The sequence below is a fragment of the Acinonyx jubatus genome, chromosome C1, assembly GCF_027475565.1.
Source record: "Acinonyx jubatus isolate Ajub_Pintada_27869175 chromosome C1, VMU_Ajub_asm_v1.0, whole genome shotgun sequence".
Taxonomy (NCBI): domain Eukaryota; kingdom Metazoa; phylum Chordata; class Mammalia; order Carnivora; family Felidae; genus Acinonyx; species Acinonyx jubatus.
Genome location: NC_069381.1, coordinates 82,917,024 through 82,939,561, shown reverse-complemented (window position 1 = coordinate 82,939,561; position 22,538 = coordinate 82,917,024). Strand labels below are relative to the sequence as shown.

Genomic DNA, 22,538 nt, shown 5'->3' with positions numbered 1-22,538 from the left:
GGTCATGAGAGTCACGGAAAGATTAAAGAACTGCTCCAGACTGAAGAAGACACGTAACTAGATGCTGTCAACAACATTCTAAAACACTGGCAAAATTTGAATGGTGTCTGAGCATTAGATGAGAGTTCATGTTTCAATGATAATGTATGCATATTGCTAGTTGTATTATGGCTACGTAGAAGAGTTTCCTTGTTTGTGAGAAACATGCACCATCAAGGAGTCATGAGTATAAGGATTGCAAGGTACTTTCCAATGGTTCAAGGGAAAAAAAAAAAAAGATTTTTGAGCTGTACTTGCAACTTATCTTTAAGTCTGTCAAATCAAGATTTTAAAAATTCCAAATTTAAGAGCACAGGACATTTCACATCGTAAGTATTCCCTGCTTGGAACTTCTCGGTGGCTCTCGCGGCGACTAGAATAAAACCCAAGACCTAAGTTTTCTTACCCTGCTTTTTCAGTCCTCATTTCCAGACATTGCTATATTCCAGCTACACTAGCTATGACTATGCTCCTGGAACATGCAGGGCTCATTCCCATTTCAGAGCTTTGCATGGATTCTTCTTCTTGGAACACTAGTGCCCAGATCTTGGAAGGATTGGTCCTTAACAGCATCTAGCTGTCCTTTCAATGTTACCTTTCAGAAAGGCCTTCTCTTCTCTTCCTTGTGTCTCTATCACATCAACCAGTTTTATTCTCTTCATAATTTATTAAGTTATTTATTATTAAATAAGTTAAATTTATTTAATTTGTTTATTAAACTATCAAAATCATTTATTTATTATTTTTTATTTTATTTTCAGTACCTCTCAATTAGACCATAATTACCTTTAGGATAAGGGGCTTTGTCAGTCTGTCACTGCAATTTCCCCACAGCCAAGTGCTTGGACAGGGAGGCAGCTAGTACCTCTCGGCTGATTGGCAATCTAGTCCTTGATTTTCTCATCTATAACATGGGAATAAACTACTACCTACCTTATCGTGTTGTACATTGAATAATACATGCAAATGATTAACACAGTGCCTGGCACACAATAGGTACCATATAGATGTGAAATATACTTACACAAGGGAAAACACCAATTTGGATCTAGAACCTCTTTGAAAGTCCAGTAAGTATCTCCTCCTAAATTTACTGCCCTGTTGTCTATGATTGAATAGCGAGAAGATGCTTACTTTTCAAAGCCTAGAAATGTAACAAATCAAAATGCACTTAATTTAGTGATAACAGCACTGCGCTGGAAGAAAAAACTACTGGTTCTATTCTTTGTGGAAATATATATATATATATTTTATTTTCAGAAGTGCCATTTAAATGATTCATACTTTGAATAATATGCTTTATGATACCATTATATATTCCCTAGCATATTATTCTTTTATACTTTCTTCCTCTAACTTACCAAAATTTTTACTGACACAAGCTCTAGATTTACAAACATTAATTCATCTTCAAAACAATTTTCTTCAAAGTAAGCATTATTTCTGCATGTTCATGGATAAAGAATAATTAATGTCTGATTAAGGTCACAAGTTAAGTAAAAGTGAATCAAAGCCCTCTCCAGGCTTCAGACTCCCAGTGTGTTATTGCTCTAAGCATAATCAAATATTTATTGAGTGCCCAGGCAGGGCCGGGAGTGAAAGAGATATGTAAGACAGACCCTTAGGACACATTTCTTATTAACAAAAAGCCTAAATTAAAAGGAAATTGAATCTACTTTGAGTCTCTATATGGGACAGCTGTTTAAACTATTATATCTATGGTGGGCAGAACTCCACAAACAAAACCACAAACCCACAAGGGCACCATAAGTAGAATTTCTTAAATCCTGAGAAGAAATGACTAGAATTTTAAATCACTTCTCTTACTTATCCATTTGTTACTTTTTCTGTTGCGGTTAAGACAGTGGGGGGAAACATGTTCCTGGAGAAAGACACAGAGCTAACAATCTTCCTTTAGAAAATCATCCACAACAATGTTACACTGCCTCTGTTTTTCTACAGTCTTCCATTGTCTCTACCCTCCTTCCACCCTCACCCACCACAAACATACACAAGCCTTATTCATCAAGACTGTAAGTTTATGTGTTCTTTTTTCAAATAAGTAAACATTAATATGCAATACATTCCTTGAGTGAATTTCATAGGTAAAAATTCTGGAAATAATACAAGTTTTTCACTTCACCTCCAAGTATCTCCTAATTTTCTGAGTAACAGTTAACGTGAGTCAGTGATTAAGTTTGTATTCACAACAGACATGCTGGTGTTTGTGGATCCCCCCCCCCCCAATAACTAAAAATGGTTTTTTTTGGTTGTATATATATTATAAAAATGGGTTGATTTTTGAGGTGATTTGAAATACTTTACCTCTAGTCCTTATTTATTAATACGCTTCTCATCTGTACCATATTAGATTTGAGATGGCTTCAAAATGTTTTCTCTACAACTAGCTTAAACACAGTAAGAAGATAAAGGCATTAGTATAAAGGGAAAATAAGAGTAGGGAAAAACCATGGTAAAGCCTGGGTAAGGTTGACACACAAAAGGCACAGTTACTTGCTAGAGAGAAGTGGATCTGAATTGGGGCTGTCAATAGCCTATGGCAAAAAGTGGGATGGGATCAGGTATAAAACCCAAGATGTGTATATGCTGAAAACAAGCTAATGACTGAGGAGAAATTAGATCCTCTTTTGCTGATGCTGACACATAAATGAAACTTTTCTCAAGAATCCTCATAAATGAAAAGTAAAATGTAGTTAGTGCTATTGACATTTATCATAAAGGATTTGTGGTTCTTCTTAGAATGTTCCTCGTTATAAATAAATGGCATAACATCAGGTATAGGTTAGTTAAAATAATTCTATGGAGTCCAAAACACAACTTGTTGATAATTTAGATACATTTTAAAGTATCTATGCAATTACCTAGAGTGACTAGGTGGGGCCAGTGAGAGCAGTCACTTTTTAGCCCAAGCTAATTGCTGCCTCTTTAAAAAAAAAATTTTTTTTTACTGTTTATTTATTTTTTAAGAGACAGAGAGACAGAGCATGAGCAAGGGAGGGGGAGGGGTAGAGAGAGAGGGAGACACAGAATCTGAAGCAGGCTCCAGGCTCTGAGCTATCAGCACAGAGCCCGAGGAGGGGCTCAAACTCACAAACTGCGAGATCATGACCTGAGCCGAAGTCAGACACTTAACCCACTGAGCCACCCAGGTGCCTCCCATATACATATATATATATACACACACACACACATATATATATATATACACATATATACACATGTATATGTATAAGTCAATCTTTCTCTGTGCAGCATTTAGTACACTATCAAGAACATCTGAAAATTAATAGCCACTATTTGGGGATAAGAGTAAAATACCGGTTCAAAAATAGCAAGTCATACAGAGCAAGGACCAGCTTGAATAAATTTGGTATCCGTTTGCATCTACTGAATGTGGCTATATGCAAATGCAGATCATAATGATCTTATGAAAATGCATTTTTTTTGCTCACATGTATATATGTGTATATATATATATGTGTGTGTGTGTGTGTATATGTATGTACATATATGTACATGTGTATATATGTATATATATGTGTGTGTGTGTGTATAGATATATATATATATATTACATTGTGAAGGTCTAAGAAGCAAAATTATAGCTACTACTTACACTTTGATCTAGAAGAACAAAACACACAATGTCTACTTGAAAGAAAGTTCTTCTAATATTGCTTATAAAAATATTTACAATCTAACACTAATTAGGCACTGGGCTAAGAGTTTTCAGATGCAGATTTAAGAACACTCCAGGGAAGATATTCCCCACAACTGTTACAGTTGAGGAAATTAAGGCAAGGAGAGTGTAAGTAACTTGCCTAAAATGACACAGGCACACAGCGTGTGGGTGAAATCACATGAAACTCTGCAACCAGGTTTAAGAAGACCTCATATTAAATACTTTGCAGAGACAGCTCTACTTAAAAGTGGCAGGAGCATAAAAACAAATGACAGAGGGGCAAAGTAGTATGGCAGAATTTCTAATGGAGATCCTAGGCTCAACAGACTCTTATTGATAGGGTAGACACGCCATTTTACCATTGAATTAAATATCCATTAGCATCCTTTACAAGTTTATATAAATAGGAGTACATGTTTCCCCCCCACCCCCCTCAAACCAATGATGCCCTGAATGAGAGGCCTGCCAATGAAGGTACAGAGGGAGAGGAATGCTAGGTACTGCCTGGTACTTTGTTCTGGGAGGAGAGGCTGCTGAGGGCCTTCTTGATTACATAGCCTCACCTATTCTCCCATCCCTAACTTCCACCCAGCTGCGGTATACTACTCCAACATGTCCCACACTGTATATTTGTGGCACATGCTTATTAGTTGTTTACCCAGAATCAATGCTGCACTCCTCTTCTTACTACCTGAAAGGGCCCCAATTTTTTCAGGTACTTGCATCAGTAGGCATACTGTTGCTTATCTAAGTCAGTTCTGATGGCTACATTCCCACTCCAAGTAACTGACTTGATCATGGATTTTTCACAACTCTGGCCAGGAAGAAATGAGGACAAGTCTGTTGGATGCCTTCTAGAATAAATTATAAAATGAATACACAAGAAAAAAGTCCCTTTTCCTTCTACTGGACAGTGTCGTGTCTTTTACCACTGGAGGAGTGTGGTATGTGTACATTTGTGTTCCTGCATGTATGGGAGAGACACACGCATAGAGGCAAACAGCCAAAAAAGAAGGACAGAGAGGAAATGAGATGCTAAGAAATGAGGCATAGAGAAAGGAATAAATTTGTAAAAAGGTCAGGGGAGAGAGGTAAGACAATAAATATCCGAAATAGGGAGAGGTGACCTCCGCTCCCCTCCCACCACAAAAAAAAAAGTTATGTCAATACTGTCATCTCCTAGAAGCTTAGAGGAAAGTCAATCTTTCTCTGTGCAGCATTTAGTACACTATCAAGAACATCTGAAAATTAATAGCCACTATTTGGGGATAAGAGTAAAATACCGGTTCAAAAATAGCAAGTCATACAGAGCAAGGACCAGCTTGAATAAATTTGGTATCCGTTTGCATCTACTGAATGTGGCTATATGCAAATGCAGATCATAATGATCTTATGAAAATGCATTTTTTTTGCTCACATAAATATACTGCTAAACAGCTATGCCATTATATCTAGATCCAACTTTCAGATTCAATGCACATATTGCTAAATGTCAAATGTATTCATATTCATTTATATTTGAATGCTGCTTTGAGTGGAAAACTATAAATCACCCATTCAAAAATAAAAACAAAAATAAAATGGAAATGCAGCATTATTTAGCACCACAGATGAACCCTTATTTATCTTGCAGTTAAGCAGTGAAGTGAATAAGCATTTTCAAACAGAAGCTCTGACTCTGAAATCTTAATAACTAAACTGCAAAAACCACAAGTTCCTCCAAATATCTGAGTTGTCCTCATTATCTCGGTTATTGCTGTACTTTTATCTCCATAGTCAAAATTCTCTTACTTTGACTGAACAATATGTATTTCATTGAGTATCTTCTGTATTGGAGCACATAATACAACTTTCGATTTCTCTTGAAATATTTTCTTAGCTATACTTATCTTAATTATTCTCCATCGGGCTGTTTTTATAAATGCCTCATAAATGGAGAAGTGGTTAAAAAAAAATTGAATGACCCTAAATAAATCTGTTGAGTTCATCTTGTTGGCTCCATCATTTACCACCAGCCAAAGCTAGATAAATTCCCTTTCCTTCTCCTCACCAGCTATCTCATGCTTTAAATACTATCGGCTAACATCTGCCAAATACGTATCTCCAGCGGAATCCCTGCCTTGGCCTCTGGATTTTTATAAGGATTTTTCTATGTACCTCCTTATTCAAAATCTCCACTTGGGTATCTCATAGGCACATCAATCTTAAATGTCCAAATCTGATTTCTTCATCTTCTCCACTAAACCTGTCCCTTCTAAAGTCTTCCTTGTTTCAATTAATGCCAATTCTTACCTTCCAACTACTCAGTCCCAAAACCTTGGTATCATCCTTAGGTGCTCAGAATCCACAGTTCTCCAAATAGCAAAGAGCTCTACCTTGAGAATGTACTTAGAATCTGATCACTTCACACCATTTTCACCCTGGTCCAAGCTATCATGTGTCACTGGGATTGTAAGAGCTGGTCTCCAGCTGGGGTGTTCTCCTATCCCATGCACACACCACATATACGTTATGTCCTATCTTTCCTGAGCACAGTAATTGTTTTATAGCTTATGTCTGAATGTGTTACTCCTCAGTTCAGTCGTCTTCCTATTTCACTGAGACCAAACTTCATGATCTGACCCCTCTGACCTCATTTCCTTCAACTCTTTCACTTGCTCATTCTATTCCAGTAACACTAGTCTCCAGGCTTTTCCTGAAACGTGCAAGCATATTTATACTTTGCACTTATTGACTCTGCCTGAAATGCTCTTCTCCCAGATATTCATATGGTTCAACATCTCACCTCTTTCAGGTTTTACTTAATCAACTTCTTGGTAGTAACTTTCCTGACCCCCAATATTAAATTGCACTATTCCCAAACACTCCCTCTTCTCCACACTTATCACTACAAGACAGTCAACTTAAATTTTAATTAATTAGTTATTTACAATTGTCTCCATCCACTAGAATGCAGGCCTGTTTTCTTGACTGCTATATCCCCAATGCTTGCAATGGTGTCTCTCTTACAGTAGATACTCAACCACATTTGCGGATAGCTTTCATTGAGTATCTCTATCTTAAAGTTCATCTTATCATGACATAAAGTTGTAGATCTCTAATTTTTTTCTCCCTTTTATATGCTATAATTTAGTCTATAGAGACATTATTTGCCCTAATTTTCTTTTTTTTTTCATTTTTTAAGTAATCTCTCTATCCAATGTGGGGGTTCAAACTCACGACCCTGTGATCAAGGGTTTCGTACTCTACCTACTGAGCCAGCCAGGCATCCTTGCCCTCCCTGCAAGCTAGCAATGTGAAGAGTCACTAACAACTTGAAACACTGGCTTCCCTTCCTTCTTAAGTGCGACAGATTCGATCTTTCACCTATATTTCTCTCGAATTTATTCTCACTGCAACTCCACTACTACCTCGTCAGTCCAGGCTCTCACTGGATCCACACTGCCCAAAGGATAAAGTCCATATTCCTCCTGCTGACAAATAGCAAGTCTCTCTTCCTATCTGACTATGCCCTTCTTTTACAGCCACCTCTCATCTCCCCTGTATCTGTTCTCTATATATCAGCCTAGTTTTCTCATTTTGGCATGCTTTTTGAGCTTTTACTACTTTTCATAATACCAAGTCTGCATGAAATATGCTCCTTGCTCTCCAAGGAACAATGCTGAAGTCATTTTACAGGAGCCATCTCAAATATTACTTCTATAAAGTCATCAAAATAACAACAGCTAACAACCACTGAGTGCTTACTATGATTTAAATGATTTACTTCCATTGTATCATTTAATCCTTAAACAAAATCTAATTAGAAAGGTACTACTAATTTCCCCAAATTATACATGATAAAATAAGGCTACAAGAAGGTAGGAAACATGTTGTAGGTCACAGACTTAATAATCAGATGAGCTAGGATTGGATCCTAGGTCTAATTCCAAAGCCTAAATGTCAAAAATCTAAATGAACAGCTGAATCAACCTTCGAATAGGTATTCTGAAAGTCTTTACTGAGTTTAGGTCATTTTGCAACCATTAATTTTATTGTTGTGCGAGATAAGAACTACAAACCACAAACTCTGGGGTGCCTGGGTGGATCAGTCGGTTAAGCGTCCAACTTTAGATTTCGGCTCAGGTCATGATCTCATGGTTTGTGAGTTCAAGCCCTACATCAGGCTCCACGGTGGCAATGTGGAGGCTGCTTGGGATTCTCTCTCCCTCTCTGCCCCTCTGCAGCTAACTCTCTCTCTCTCTCTCTCAACGTAAATAAATAAACTTAAAAAAAAAACAAAAACTCATAAGCTGTAAGCTGTCACTTTACAACTACCCAGAAAATGAATAAAATAATTCACTCTAAAACACTGTTTCGGTTTGCAAGAAAACACATCATTTTTGTGGGTGTATTTTTGTGATAAGAAAGAGTAACAGTAATACCATTACTGTCAATTTACAGCATTTACAAAATTACAGGCAGGGTAAAAGACCAGAACCCTATTTTTGTATGCCACAAAGCCCACATAGAAGTCACCTGGTATGTCCAAAAGGACCTCTGGAATGTTACATGACTACTAATTTACTCTCCTAGTTTTTGCCCTCCTCGGTAAAACTTCATTTCACTGACCTTTTCATTGGGAGTTGCTTTGCTGGGTATGCATATAGCATCCCACCCAAAGGTGACTTTGAGGGAGCCTCTAAAGGCAACCCTGGCAGGTCTCCATAGAAATGGCCCCAGGGTTGTCTCCAAAGTGGCCCTGCTTGAGTTGCCATGGTAAACAACCAGGCTAGATTGCTATATTCAGTTCTCTGCCAGGGTCGCCATGGTGACTGCAAAGGATGGCTCCTTGGAAGGACCTCACAAGGGCGCGTTTCCATGGTGACCCTATCCTGCATATTTCTAAGCAACTTCCCTTTGGTTGTTCTGTGACCAATCATGGCAGGTTCATTTTGAGAGTAACCCTGGAAGGTTTCTCCCAAAGATACCATCATAACACACAGGGATTTGGAAGTGAGGCCTGTAAACAAACTGCTTGAAAATGTAAATGGTACCATTCATAAATCATTAAATTAGTCCTTATATGTTTTAGGAAGGATCTGTTTTGATGGCTAACAAAAAAAAAAAAAAAACATTTGTAACGTCTGTTAAATGTGCCTGTTTCAAATCTTCATTTAAAATATCTTACAGAATATAATGCAGATAATTAAAGTTTCAAAGTTCCCCAATCTTACAACATAGCGGATAACTAGGTAAAAAATACTTTATAGTGGATATGACACATACACATAAAATGAAATCATAAATACAGATGGATCATTAGGTTATAATGAGATATCAAGGAAATTTTTATAGAGCAAAAGACAAAATATTTGCAAGTCAAATGAAAAAAAAATGTGTTTTCTTAGTTGAGTTGGGAAAGCCTAGCCATATTTGGGCCCAAGCTATTTTTTCCTGTATTTTTGTGGTTGGAACCATCTCAACTACTCTTCCTTTCAATTTAAAATATGAATATAAACCATTCTGAACAGATGCTTGATTTTTAAGCCACTTAACTATTCTCCTGAAACTTTAAAATACTGTACTTTTTCTAGTATTTAGTCAAGGGCAAATTTTATCTAATTGCTAATTTCAGTATCTTTAAAAATTACTTAACAAATAAAAAGAATCCACAGTTCAAAAGATACAATTATAATTTCTGCACATGTGCCCACTTTTTGTTCTTGCCAAGTGACTCTTTAAATTTACACACACACACACACACACACACACACCTTACTGTGAAGAAAAGGTTAACCTTGGTTTTCCTCTTTTTTCTCCTCATCTTGAGTACTAGCTCCACTGGCTCTACGTTTTCCATTATTTATTTTCTCTCTCAGATGCCATTCTCCTACTCTGTCCACTACAGCCCACCACTGCCCATTCACATTCCACTCAGGAGAATGAACTTGAGTTTGAAAAACAAAAATAGTCTGGAAAAACAAGGATATTCATAGTCCCTTCTTAGTGAAGTCTCAGTGTTCTACACAAAGTCTGAATTTGTAGAGACTTCTTGCTTTAAGCCTTCAGTGTATTTTTGTGAATCAGAGTAGTCACTGCCATTTTCATTCATTCATTTATTCACTAAATATTGATTGATTGATTGATTGATTACCAAGTATAAGGCACTGTTTTAGGGGCTGAGAGCACTTCAGGGAACAAATAAAAAAATTCCTGGCTTTAAGCTGCATACATAATGGACTGGGGGAAAGAGAAAGAAAGACAATACAAAGAAAACCAGTAAGTATGAAATCCTATCTTCTGTTAGAAAATGATTAAAGTAAGGGAGAAAATTAAAATAGAGAAGAGGGAGGCTGAGTCCCAAGCCAGGCTGGGATGGGGGCTAGGATACTACAGACAAATGGGTGGTTTCAAGAACTCCCCACTCACCTGCCATACGCACACTCAATATCATACTCATTACTGACAAAATCCTTAAATTAAAGATAAAAAGAGTAAGAAGGTCTGCTTCATACAGAACTCAGGAGAAGTTAATCAAAGTAATACTCAATTTTCCCCACATCTATACTTGCTCTCTGGGAGGCAGCAGGCTCTGAGGATGGCAAGTGATACCACCACCTCCAATCCAACTTCTGCTTCAAGAACTATACGAACTTGGGCAAGTTGCTCTACCTTGAAAGCCTCTTTCTCAATTTTAAAGTGAGAAAAATAATTCCAAGCTGAAAGTAGTACCCTGAAGAGACGCAAAGACAATAAAATATAAACACTAAAATACTGTGGGTGATAATATAATGTCTGGAATTTACATGGGAACATTTCAGAAAAAAAAAGGTGAGGAAAGAGAAAGATGAAGAAAGTTGGACAACATTTTGGACATTAATGATGCCCAGTGATGGGTACACGAGTTCATCATATCACTTTTTATGTTTGAAATTTTCCATTAAAATGTATTGCAAGGAAAGGATAAAACTTGAAATCAAAGACACTTCCTCCATAAAGGTTTTTAAAATAACTAGAAAAAAGTGTATAGGAACACCGACCTACTTTATATAACCGTTTGCTTATAAAATGAGCAAAAAGTGGATTTATTTCCTGAGTGCTCACTCACCTTCTGGAAAACTACTAGGCGCTTTCCATACCTTCTTATAATATTCTAATTTAAAAAAATTAACTTCATACTTTACTTATCATAAGAGACAATGTAAGACAGGCAGAAAAGCATCATTGTTAAACTTGTAGACTCACTGGGTATTCAATGTATAATTTGTTTTCTAGAAGAAAGTTTAGTATCATCTACTGAATCCTTAAAAGCAAGCACACAATGGAGTTTTACACAGCTAATAAACATTTTAGAAAATGAATTCTATATGAGTGTATCAAGACACTTAAAAACTTACCAGATCAGTATCTGCCTTTTTATAGGTCAAAGCTTCCACTTTGGAATCCAGTTCTGCTTGTATTTGGTCTCTCCTTTTCATAACACCCTTCATATCAAAACACAGGGATGGAATAAGTTGTACTTTGGTTTATAATATTTTTATGAAGAAATATACATTTTAGAATATAAATGGCATCGCTTCCCAACTCATCAGTCATTTGGGGATATAACGAGAAACAAATTTGTTTAATCTCTAAAGGTTAAACTGAAAGCAAGTATGTAAGAGAATTTTCTTCATAAACTTTTTATGAGTTTTCCCAATGCACATTTTACTGGAGCACTCTAGCCATATACAGTTCTTTAAAAAGAGAAAAAAACAAATAATCAATCAAAAAATCAGTGGGAGCACTGAAAATATATACTATGGTGTAACCTGGTGGCAGTTGAGAGGTCACACGGGCCTCTCACCTCAAGTGTCTATAATAATTTGCAGCACACTTATTCGATTCCAAAGACATGGTTAATTAAAGAGTTTTTAATTACAGTGGGGAATCAGAAAACTGAAGTGTGAACTCACATTTTGAGATTTTATTTTAGCTTAAAATATATAATTATTAGTCAATTAGCCAATCTTTTGATGAGAAATTATAGCCTCTTCTCTGAGAAGAGTTCCATCCTGTTTTCTCAAATAACCATGAATTCACATTTCGGTATCTTTAAACTTTAAAACACCCTTGTGAAGGAATTTGAGTGCAGATTTCACCTTCATCTTTTATAATGTTTGCCAGCCTTTTACAATGTGTTTCCCCTGGTGACTCATTTTTCTCCCAAGACCTGCTACTTAGGCTTTATAGACACAACGACTCTTTTTATTTGTACTCATCTTTCACAGGTTTTCAAAATATTAGTTGAAATCATAAAACTGTGATAATGAACACAAGAGGCCTAAAGAGGTTAAGGAAAAAGTTAAGCTAACTCCAGGTAAGTAAAAAATTCAAACAGAAAGGGTGAAAGTACAGCATATATGAGAAAAGCCTTTATGAGGCATAGGTCTTTCAGGTGTTTTCAGGGGAAGGGGAGAACCTACCAACAAATCAGTTAAATGGAGGCAAGATAATATGACAGAGTATGTGGGAACTGAGAGGCAAAGGATAAAAAGCATCCTCAAAATTACTCAGTCTAGTTTTGTGCCTGGCGGAATTACTCCTAAAACACTCAAAAGAGATAAGCTTTTCTCCTGTTTTCAAAGAAATCAATAGAAAATTCAGGTAATTACTACATATCTTTTATATTTATTTCAGTGTTTCATTACCATTAATATCGGGAACCCCTTCCTATCTCTAACCCAAATGACACATACTACAATTTAGTCTCATTTATTTAAGGTCTGTTTTCATAAATACGAAGTACTGTGCTTCACATAGGTAGAAATATTTTAAGTAAGAGTTTGCTTCAGAAGACAACTAGTAAGATTACACAAGTTTAATCATTTTGTCAAGGTCTATACTTCATCATTTTAGCTCACATTGAAGAAACATTCCAATATAAAACACAGCCAGAACTGCAATATAAATTGCTACTGATTATGCTTTAGGAGTCTACAAAGTAATATAATCAAATGAGAACCTATAAAATAATTCTTCTGGTTGCTATTATAATTTTTCCACACCTTTAATGATATATGACTTAAATTACATAATTTTCATCTTGACATAATAAAGAGAAAAACACATCTAATTAAGGGAGAAGAATATACTATTTTTAATTATACAAATCAGATCTCTTTCAACAACCACACAAGGGGGCTATCAATAATGAAGTAAAACAATGAAATGTAGCCAAGGAAATTGATGGAGACAAGGAGGAGACTCCTCAGCAGTGAAATGTTAGAGGCCTTTGGGAAGCAAGAAGTGTTTGTTTATAGAAGACCCTAATAAAGTCAAGTAACAGCAGCAACATGAAATATCTACAAAATATTTAATGACTGTGAAAGAAAAACCTAACCGTGAGAAAGAGGCAGATCTCATGCTGAAAGGCTAAGAGAGCTTTTCTTACCAAGACAGAAGCAAAATTAAAAAAAAAAAAAATCCCCAAACCAAGAGTACATGAAAACAGACACGGCTCCAAATATAAATAGCAGAAGAAATAGACTATATCTGAATGCAAGTGGGCTCCTTCTCCCATTGCCACGCTAAAACACAACAACCCTGAGGGTATCAGTTTGTGCAAGGTGCTGTGAGCAGAACATAATACAGGATGAAAAACATTAACTTTGCAGATAGCATTGCTAAATCCCAAATATCTGGAAACCTTAACTAGAACTGAGGAGGTTAAATACAAAACTTTGATATAAGAGGAATAAAAGCCTTTGCAAATAGTGAAAGAAAACATTTTAACTTGAAGGATTTCTTTTTAGAAGCATCCAGAAGACAGAACAAACATCAAAATCCTACTCAAGTACTTTGTACATAATGATAGTAAATACATTGCTAAATCAAATGTACCTAGAAGGGGTAAAAGAACTCTTTCATGAAAAGAAATCTCTAAAGCACTAAAAATTTTTCAAGTAAAATTTTAAAGGCTTGGAAAAATGAATCATATTCTCTATATAAATCTTGACTGAAGATGTTTCAAATCTATGTGTAATGTACATTATTGTGGCTATTGAGTATTCCTGTCTTTTATTAACATACACTTCTACTTGTCATATCATTCACATAGTGAACTAATATTTATTGAGCATCTATATGCAAAGCATTCTGCAGGATGGGAAAATAGTGGTGAAAAAAACTGAAATAGAAACTACCTTTATAAAGCTTATAATCAGGTCAGGGACTAAGGTACAAGTATAAGGTGTTCTTACCATTAACATTTCACTATAAAGCACATACTCATGTACTACAGGAAGCAGGGCCTCTGAGAGTCCAGACATCCGTTTTTCAGTGGCCTTAGAGCATTTGTCAATGCAGCTGGCAATCCCTTTTAGAGTATCAACCAGATCTTCTTCTGACGCTGACCACAGAATATGAATTGGGCCATATTCTTTCATTTCATCAGAATATTCTAAAAACAAAAATTAAGCTCCTCAATTTACAGAAGTTTTAAAAATCTGTGAATTATAGTAAGAAAAGACCTTATTTTTCTCATCGTGCATATGTTCTTCTAAATGAACATAAGAAGATGGCTATCAACTTTCATTAAGTTGGCAGCAATTCCAATCCACTCAGGTCAGTCCTTGAATGACTACTGTCTATGTGTAACCAGCAATAGCATCCTTTTTCATTCTCTAAAGTATCCTGGCTTGGAAGACAGATTATACGATCACCATATCTATCATGGAACGCTGCCTACCAAATAAACTACACCTGAGTGTCTCATAGGCAACATTACCTAAACAAGCTTGTCTTCTTTCTCCCCTTCTCCTGATTACATATCCTACCTAAGAGTAATTGTTTCCAGTGATCTCAAAGCAAAAATGGGTATCATCCTATACTCATACCTGCACAGAGCCAATCACCAGTTTCAATATTTCTTTTTTTTTTTTCAATGTTTATTTATTTTTGGGACAGAGAGAGACAGAGCATGAACGGGGGAGGGGCAGAGAGAGAGGGAGACACAGAATCGGAAACAGGCTCCAGGCTCTGAGCCATCAGCCCAGAGCCTGACGCGGGGCTCGAACTCACGGACTGCGAGATCGTGACCTGGCTGAAGTCAGACGCTTAACCGACTGCGCCACCCGGGCGCCCCAGCCAGTTTCAATATTTCTTAATACTTATCTATCTATCCATCTGTCTATCCATCCATTCATCCATCTATTTTTCTACCTATCTACCTATCTATCTTTATTTCCACTGTCATCAGCTCATCAGCGTCTGTAATGTACACTTCTGTAAGGGACTTATAACTATTCTTCCTCTTTCAATTTTTGTCACAGTATATAACACTGAAGCTTCTTAGCTAAATTAGAAAGTCCCTACATTGTCTCTCTGGGTCCAACTCTTGAGATTCTTCCCCCAAAATAGTTCAATTCAGGCCATGATAATTACTCATTCATAACTATCTCATGATTTCTCCTCATTTAAACATTACACATACCCCTTTGCCTTGCCCTTTACCATTTCTACCATTTGACAAACTACTTCTAATCCTTTAAATACTAGCACAAATACTAGTAAATACTACTACAAATAAATTCCTTCGGATTCTGTTCCAAAACATTGTATATGCTTTGTCCCCAATGAACCGATCATAATTTTACACTTCTACTAAAGCCTATCATAATTTTATACTTGTATTATCCCATTCTATTATAATTGCTTGCATAAATCATATGCTCCTAGGCCATATGCTCCTTAAAACAGGGGCTGGGTCTCATTTTCTTTTATCTCAAAGCCTGATACAGAATGTGTTCAATAAATATTTTTGTATTAGTGAATGAACAACAAAAGACTATTCAATGCTTGATAAGCCATTAATTCAAAAATTTGCATTTCATTTCAAAATCTGAATATTTTTACACTTTTGCGTTTATAATATCATCCTTCTTTTTTTTAAAGTTTATTTATTTTGAGAGACAGAGAGAGAGAGAGAGAGAGAGAAGGAGAGAGAACACATGCATGTGCAGGGGGAAGAACAGAGAGAGAGGGCAAGAATCCCAAGCAGGTTCTGTGCTGTCAATGCAGAGTCCAACACAGGACTTGATCCCAAAAACCATGAGATCATTACCTAAGCTGAAGTAAAGAGTCAGACACTTAACCAACTGAGCCACCCAGGCACCCTGATATGCTATCATCTTTCAAAGATGGCTTTTTATGGTAGAGAATGTAGAAGTAGTGAATATTTTTTCTCTAACATCCATCAAATACGATGAAATTCTCTCTGTATTTAATCATCTTACTACTCATTAGAGTTAGTTGAAATCTGGCATATTCCTCTAAATTAAACTATTAAAATGTCAAAAGTTTGTATGATCAAATAAACTGAAATAGATTAAAAAAATTTAAGACACTGGAAATATCAGTTGTTACCAAATAAAGGTATCAGATTTAATAATCACTAGAGCCTTTCCAACTGCACCCACCTAATCTAGGCCTATCCTTTGTTTTAAATAATGGCCACACTACACTAGCATTTCTAGAAAAGAAAAATGTTCTCCCTTATCTCATTTTCTCAATTTGTGTATACATAAGTGTGTACCATTGAACCTTTGTAACATACATTCATTCATTTATTTGTTTGTTTATTTAAAGTTTATTTATTTTGAGAGGCAGAGTACGAGCAGGGAAGGGGCACAGAGAGAGGGAGAGACAGAACGCCAAGCAGGCTCTGTGCTATCAGCACAGAGCCCAATGTGGAGCTCAATCCCATGAAACGATGAGATCATGACCTGAGCTGAGATCAAGAGTTGGATGCTTAATCAGTTGAACCACCCAGGTGCCCCTGCAATATTTATTTTTCCATAGAGAGCTTTTATAAAATTCTAAACTGTGCTTACACAGCTCTCTGATTACATTTGTATGCAAACACTTACTGAGTTGCACTGTAATTTTTCTATTAATATATGTCTCCCCAACTAGACTCTGAGCTCAAGGACAGGTACCAACTTACTCCTCCTTTAATCTCCAGCACAGAGAAGCAGCACAGCGTGTGGTCAGTACAAATGTGACAAATAAACTGGGGAGCACAAGATATAACAAGATCAAAGAAAAACCTTGAAAAAAATTTTTAAATAGAAACCACTAGTTATGATCACCATACTTTCATGATTTGAATATGAATGAAATATCCTATATAGCTTAGGCTCCCAAGCTACAAAATAAAACATTCCATCATCTTCAAAGGAATCTCACAAGTGGGCTTCACACTCAAAAAACAGAAATCCCTCCAGTTTGGGTCAGTGGCAATCATGCCCTGAAAATCAGAACTCAAATTTACAAAGTCTATCATCAAATCCACTTTTCCTTCTGAGCATTTCACAAACATTAGAGTATACCGAAGATTTTAAAACTATTTCTTTGCACCAGCAAATGTAAAGCAGCATACTGATGTTCTACAAAACTCGTAGGTCTCAAGAGTTTCCAGGAGCTTCTCTGAATTGCTATTCCACTTAACTATGCATCAAGAATATTCTTAACAGAATTGGAATTGTGGAATACAGTTAAAACAATTAGCCTCTTGAGATTAAAAAAAAAAAAAAAGACAAATGATAAATAACTAGGGTGGACCAGTAAGTCCTAAAAGAAATTATTAAACTATATTCAGTCACCACAACGACATCACCAAGTGTCAATGCATGGAAAAAAAAAAAAAAACATAGAGGGAAATGTACATTCAGCTATGACAACTTTTTCTATATTTCTTTTAACAACCAATCACTAATGATAAAGCAAATTTTCCTACCACCAAATCATATGTTCATTCATTTTTTTCAATCATTGAACAGCTTTTGTTGAGCACCTACTATGTGCTAAGCACTATCTAGATACTAAAAATAAAACAAATCTTTTCCCTTCTTTTCCTCATAGAATTTACTATTTAATAGGGGACATAGAAAATTAAAAAAAAAATAAGCCATCGGGGTGCCTGGGTGGCTCAGTCGGTTAAGCGTCCGACTTCAGCCCGGGTTACGATCTCGCGGTCCGTGAGTTCGAGCCCCGCGTCAGGCTCTGGGCTGATGGCTCAGAGCCTGGAGCCTGCTTCCGATTCTGTGTCTCCCTCTCTCTCTGCCCCTCCCCCGTTCATGCTCTGTCTCTCTCTGTCCCAAAAATAAATAAATGTTAAAAAAAAAAAAAGTCATCAATATAGAGACTTAAAGTAGTTCATCTCTAAAACCAATTTATATTAGGAAGTATATTCTTTGACTTGGCCACCTAGTTCTAATGTAGTTAAATGCAATTAGAAAATTAGCAGAAAGTCATCATGGAATTGGAAAAAAAATCATCATGGAATAAAGTCTAACTTCTTTTTTTTTAAGGTTATTATCATGTTGCTATTATATTTTTAAATGTTTATTTAATTTTGAGAGAGAAAGAGCACAAGTGGGGGAAGAGCAGAGAGAGAGAGAGGAAGACATAGAACCTGAAGCAGGCTCCAGGCTCTGAGTTATCAGCGCAGAGCCCAAAGGGGGCTTGAACTCACAAACTGTGATCATGACCTGAGCAGAAGTCGGATGCTTAACTGACTGAGCCACACAGGCGCCCCTGAAGTCTAACTTCTAAAGTAAAATAAAAATAAGAAAATTGAAAAAAGGAAATGGTGACATAAAATAGGAAGAAGGACCTAATTTCCAATATATAAATTTCTCTGCCATGCTTGGACAGGTGTAATATAGAGTACTTTTTCCAAAAAAATCACGGAAAATGTGGAAACCCTATTTTCTGATACATCACTTCTTTGATTTTAAGCTATGATCCACATTGTACATTTAAGACCAACTTCATACAACTACAAAATCTTAAGCTCAGGGCTTACTTTGCCATTATTACTTATAAATGGGAACAAGAACAGCTAATAATTGATTAAAACAAATGGGGACTGGCCATGACTACCTTCAGAATCATATAGAAATCAAAAATTTTCTCAATATATCTGGGTATAAGCCACACATGAAGGTGAAATTCTATCTTAATGTTATGTGATACCTCATGTAAGGAGCTTGGAAACCACTACTCAGTCTGAACAAGTAAAATGCTGAATAGACTGAAAAATGAACAACTTTTCTTGGATCTGCAAAACAGGGGAGGACACAGGAAAAACCAATGCCCTCATGACTGGGAAGACAGATGAATACAAGGAATTGTGGGTTACTGGGCACACACTAAAGAGCAGAAACCACCTCTCACCACCCACTGCTGGGGTAGGGAGACTGGAACTGTGATTGATGAACTGCTGGAGGCTCAGTGTAGACAACTTTAAGAGTTAAAAGCCCCAGGGGGAACCCAGTCATGGGGTCAATATTGTGAGATTTACCCCCAGAAGCTCAACTAGGTTCACTGTAAATATTGAAAAACTACTCCTGCTTCTTGCAGAGGAGAATTTTGAAATAGCCAGAGCACTCTGCTCTTCTTAACAAAGGCCTGCCCTCAGAGGAAAATAGTTCACCAGAGCCTAACCTGCTCAGGTATCGTCAGAGACTAACTTAGAGAAAGGGAAATACTCAAGTCCAGCCGACTCTGGCCACTCTGGCCCAAGTAAGCAAGGAGAGAAAACTGAGAAACTTGTGAAGTTCACAGTCCAGAGGCACAGGCTCACTAAAAGACTGAGACCTGATCACAAAACTGTACAACGCTTCAGGAATAAAAGTTTTTTCTATATTTAGATCGACATAAGTTTTCTATATTTAAAACTATAGAACGCTTCTCCTCCCCCACACCTTACCACATTACTAAAGTCCTGTTTACAGCAGTTCCTTTTACCCAGTATCACGTCTGGTTATTAAGAAAAAATTCCTAATAAAAGGCAAAAAAGACAATTTAAAGAGACAGAGCAAACATCAGAATCAGACATGGCAGGGGTGTTGAAATGGTGAGACCAGGAATTTAAAGCAATGATGATTAATGTGCTGAGGGCTCTAATGGACAAAGTAAACATCACACAAAAACAGATGGGGACTGTAAGCAGAGAGATGGAAACTTCAAGAAAGAACCAAAAAGAAATGCTAACTTAACATTGCTTTACTACACCAGCAAATGTGAAGATCGGTCAGAAATTGAACAACTTGGTAATCACATTCTAGTTATTCTACATACCCCTTTCTTCCTTGTAAATTCTCTGAGATATTTTGTCTATCAAATTTATTTTCTGGCTAAAAACTTCAATAAAGTTATTCATTTCCATGAACTCTTCTGGGCGGCTTTTTACTCCTCTCATTGACAGTGCAACAGCTCTGACTGTCTGCCCCATCCTGCTGAGTAATCCAGGCCCTTGTTTCTTGTGAGAAGAGAGCTCCTAGAAACAAACAAACAAACAAACAATTAAATATTTGTGGTGAAGCAATATTCCCAACAAAAGGAAATGTAATTGGAAGGATAAAGATGATAAAAATGTTTCATAGACTTTTTTTCATGTAGTTTGAAGCAGGTGAATTTTATTGGGGTACAGTTCTTCCTCTATCTCCTTGATACTATTCCTTTTCAAAGTAGTCGTGTAAAACATGTGCGCAGCTTTCCTCTCAGCATGGATCTTTAAAAGAATAAGGTTTAACAGCAGGAATTGTGCTTAAGGAGATATTGGGGAAGATGAGAGGACAATATGAGATGCAATCTATATTTTATAGCAGGGATTTAATAGAAAATGGTTGAGAGAAGATCTCTTAGGGTCTAAACTGCTCCCTGAAAAAAAAAGGAAAATTTTATTAATTCTTTAGTTATAATAATAGCTAGCATATATTGAGAGCTTCTAGGCACTACACACACACACACACACACACACACACACACACACACACACATATGTAAACTCACCATAACACTTTGAGGTAGGTTCTACTATGATCCTCATTTTACAGAAGAAAATACAAGCACAGCAAGGTTAAGGAGATTGCTCAAAGTCCAGGTGAAATTAAGTTATGGACAAGGATTGATCTGATTCCAGAGGCTTCACTGCTAAGCACTAGCCAGCTCTGTCTTCTTAATGTCACTATAAAAGTTTGTAAATAGATACTCCCTGACCATAACTCTCCAACCGAGTGAAGTAGGTAAACTGTGACACTACCTCCACTGGCTGGCTGGCTGTAGAGAAAGATTTTTAATAATATATGTAACTAGCTCTTTCATAGTTAATCTGGGAGGGAGGAGTATAGATGAGCAAAATAGAAGAACCACTATAAAAGGATACACCACACAAAAGTAACCCTTTAGAAGTACAGCGTATTAAAAAAGAACACCAAGAAGAAGACCACATGACTCTGGTGATGGTTATAGCACTCGCTGAAATATAGGTTTGGGATCAAATAAAAGGTTACTCACAAGAAACAAAAAAAAAGAATCTATAAATAATAATGCCGACTACCAAATCCACAGATAAAAATATTATATATTATTTATCCAAATATTAAATAATATATTATCTTTCTCCAGATTTACTTTCCTACAGGTCTTACACAAAATAATACATATAAAGTAAACTTGTTTATTTCCTAGACAGCATGATTTTATGTGTATATAATAACGGATGTCACCCTTGACCAGGTAACACATCTATCCAGGAGTGCTACAGCATCACTTGATAGAGTAAACATTATCAGAGAGAGCATAAATCACAACTGGCAAGCTATTACTGAGAACTGACTATAGAGAATGCTTCCAGCAGCTTCTAAGGTTCTGGAGTCAGGCCACAAATTCATTTCACATAAGTCTCAAAGGACTTCCAAATAGCAGTACTATTTGTCAAGATTGAGATGAACCACTTTCTAGCTTCTATCACTTTGGCAACAACTGAGAGATACAAAACTCAACATGAGTCAGTAATCATTTAATACTGACCATGTTTCCTATCCATTTTCTTTCTTGGTGAATTATATTTTCATAGGTGAAAAGAAAAAAGAAGAGCATATAAATTTTCTGCATTAGAAATAGATTCACTCTTCCCATTAGGTAATTGAAAGAAAAAATAAGAAAATTGTATTATCTATTTGGCTATCCATCCAACCATCTATCCATTTAATAAAGACTTTTATCCTAACTTGAATAGTCCTAACCCATTTTAAAAGTATATTGTATATGTTCAGTATTGGCTAAGTATGCAAGGAGTACCCTGACATTTAAAAAAAATTCAAATACCAAAAGAAATATGAATATGTGTATGTGAGGAAGATAGAAGATGTTTGTAACATTTATATGTAGATTTGACAGAGTTAAATCTTAAATCTGAAGAATACCTCTCCAGTGTTCGATAATCCATCTTAATTCAAGGACAGTGCTGACGGATTCATAAACGAAAACCAGAGGAAGCATACAACCAATATACATAAAGACACTAAAGGATTATATGAGTATAAATCAAATTTCTTTACCCAAGCTTGTGCAGTAAGAAATACTTTGAAGTCTTCATTAAATGTTAGAGTCGGGTGATCAGCAATTCGGTTCAGGAACTTATGTAGCGCCTTCCTTCGTGTTTCAATGAAGTCATCATTAAAGCGTTCCACCATACCTTTCACGATAAACTTCTCAGGCAATGGCTGAGGCAAAAAAGTTTTAAAAGGATCTGAGGATTATGTGGCATGGGATTATAAGGAATTCTACACTCTTCCTTTTTGGAAGACTATTTGAGCTTACATTCATTTCTTTCTTATAAAAATAATTTTTCAAAATTCACACTAGAACCAAAACCTGCAAAATCTTAACATATTAGAATAGTTTAGAACAACAAATCTGGGGGCGCCTGGGTGGCTCAGTTGGTTAAGCATCCCACAGTTGATTTCGGCTCAGGTCATAAACC

At 36.3% G+C, this 22,538-nt stretch overlaps 1 protein-coding gene across 12 annotated transcripts in view; it reads right to left on the bottom strand.

Annotated features, from left to right (window-relative positions):
- SNX7 (sorting nexin 7) overlaps window positions 1–22,538 on the bottom strand; it is a 239,168-nt gene that overhangs the window by 183,897 nt on the left and 32,733 nt on the right. For all 12 annotated transcript variants that reach the window (XR_008295069.1, XR_008295073.1, XR_008295070.1 and 9 more), the window contains exons 4-7: window positions 22,114–22,278; window positions 19,850–20,048; window positions 13,966–14,165; window positions 11,122–11,208 (exon numbers count right to left, since the gene is read on the bottom strand). Coding sequence is in view for 4 of the 12 variants with exons in the window: in XM_027058520.2 (XP_026914321.2) it covers window positions 11,122–11,208; window positions 13,966–14,165; window positions 19,850–20,048; window positions 22,114–22,278 (651 nt within the window). In the remaining 8 variants the exon portion in view is untranslated. The remainder of the gene's footprint in view (window positions 1–11,121; window positions 11,209–13,965; window positions 14,166–19,849; window positions 20,049–22,113; window positions 22,279–22,538) is intronic.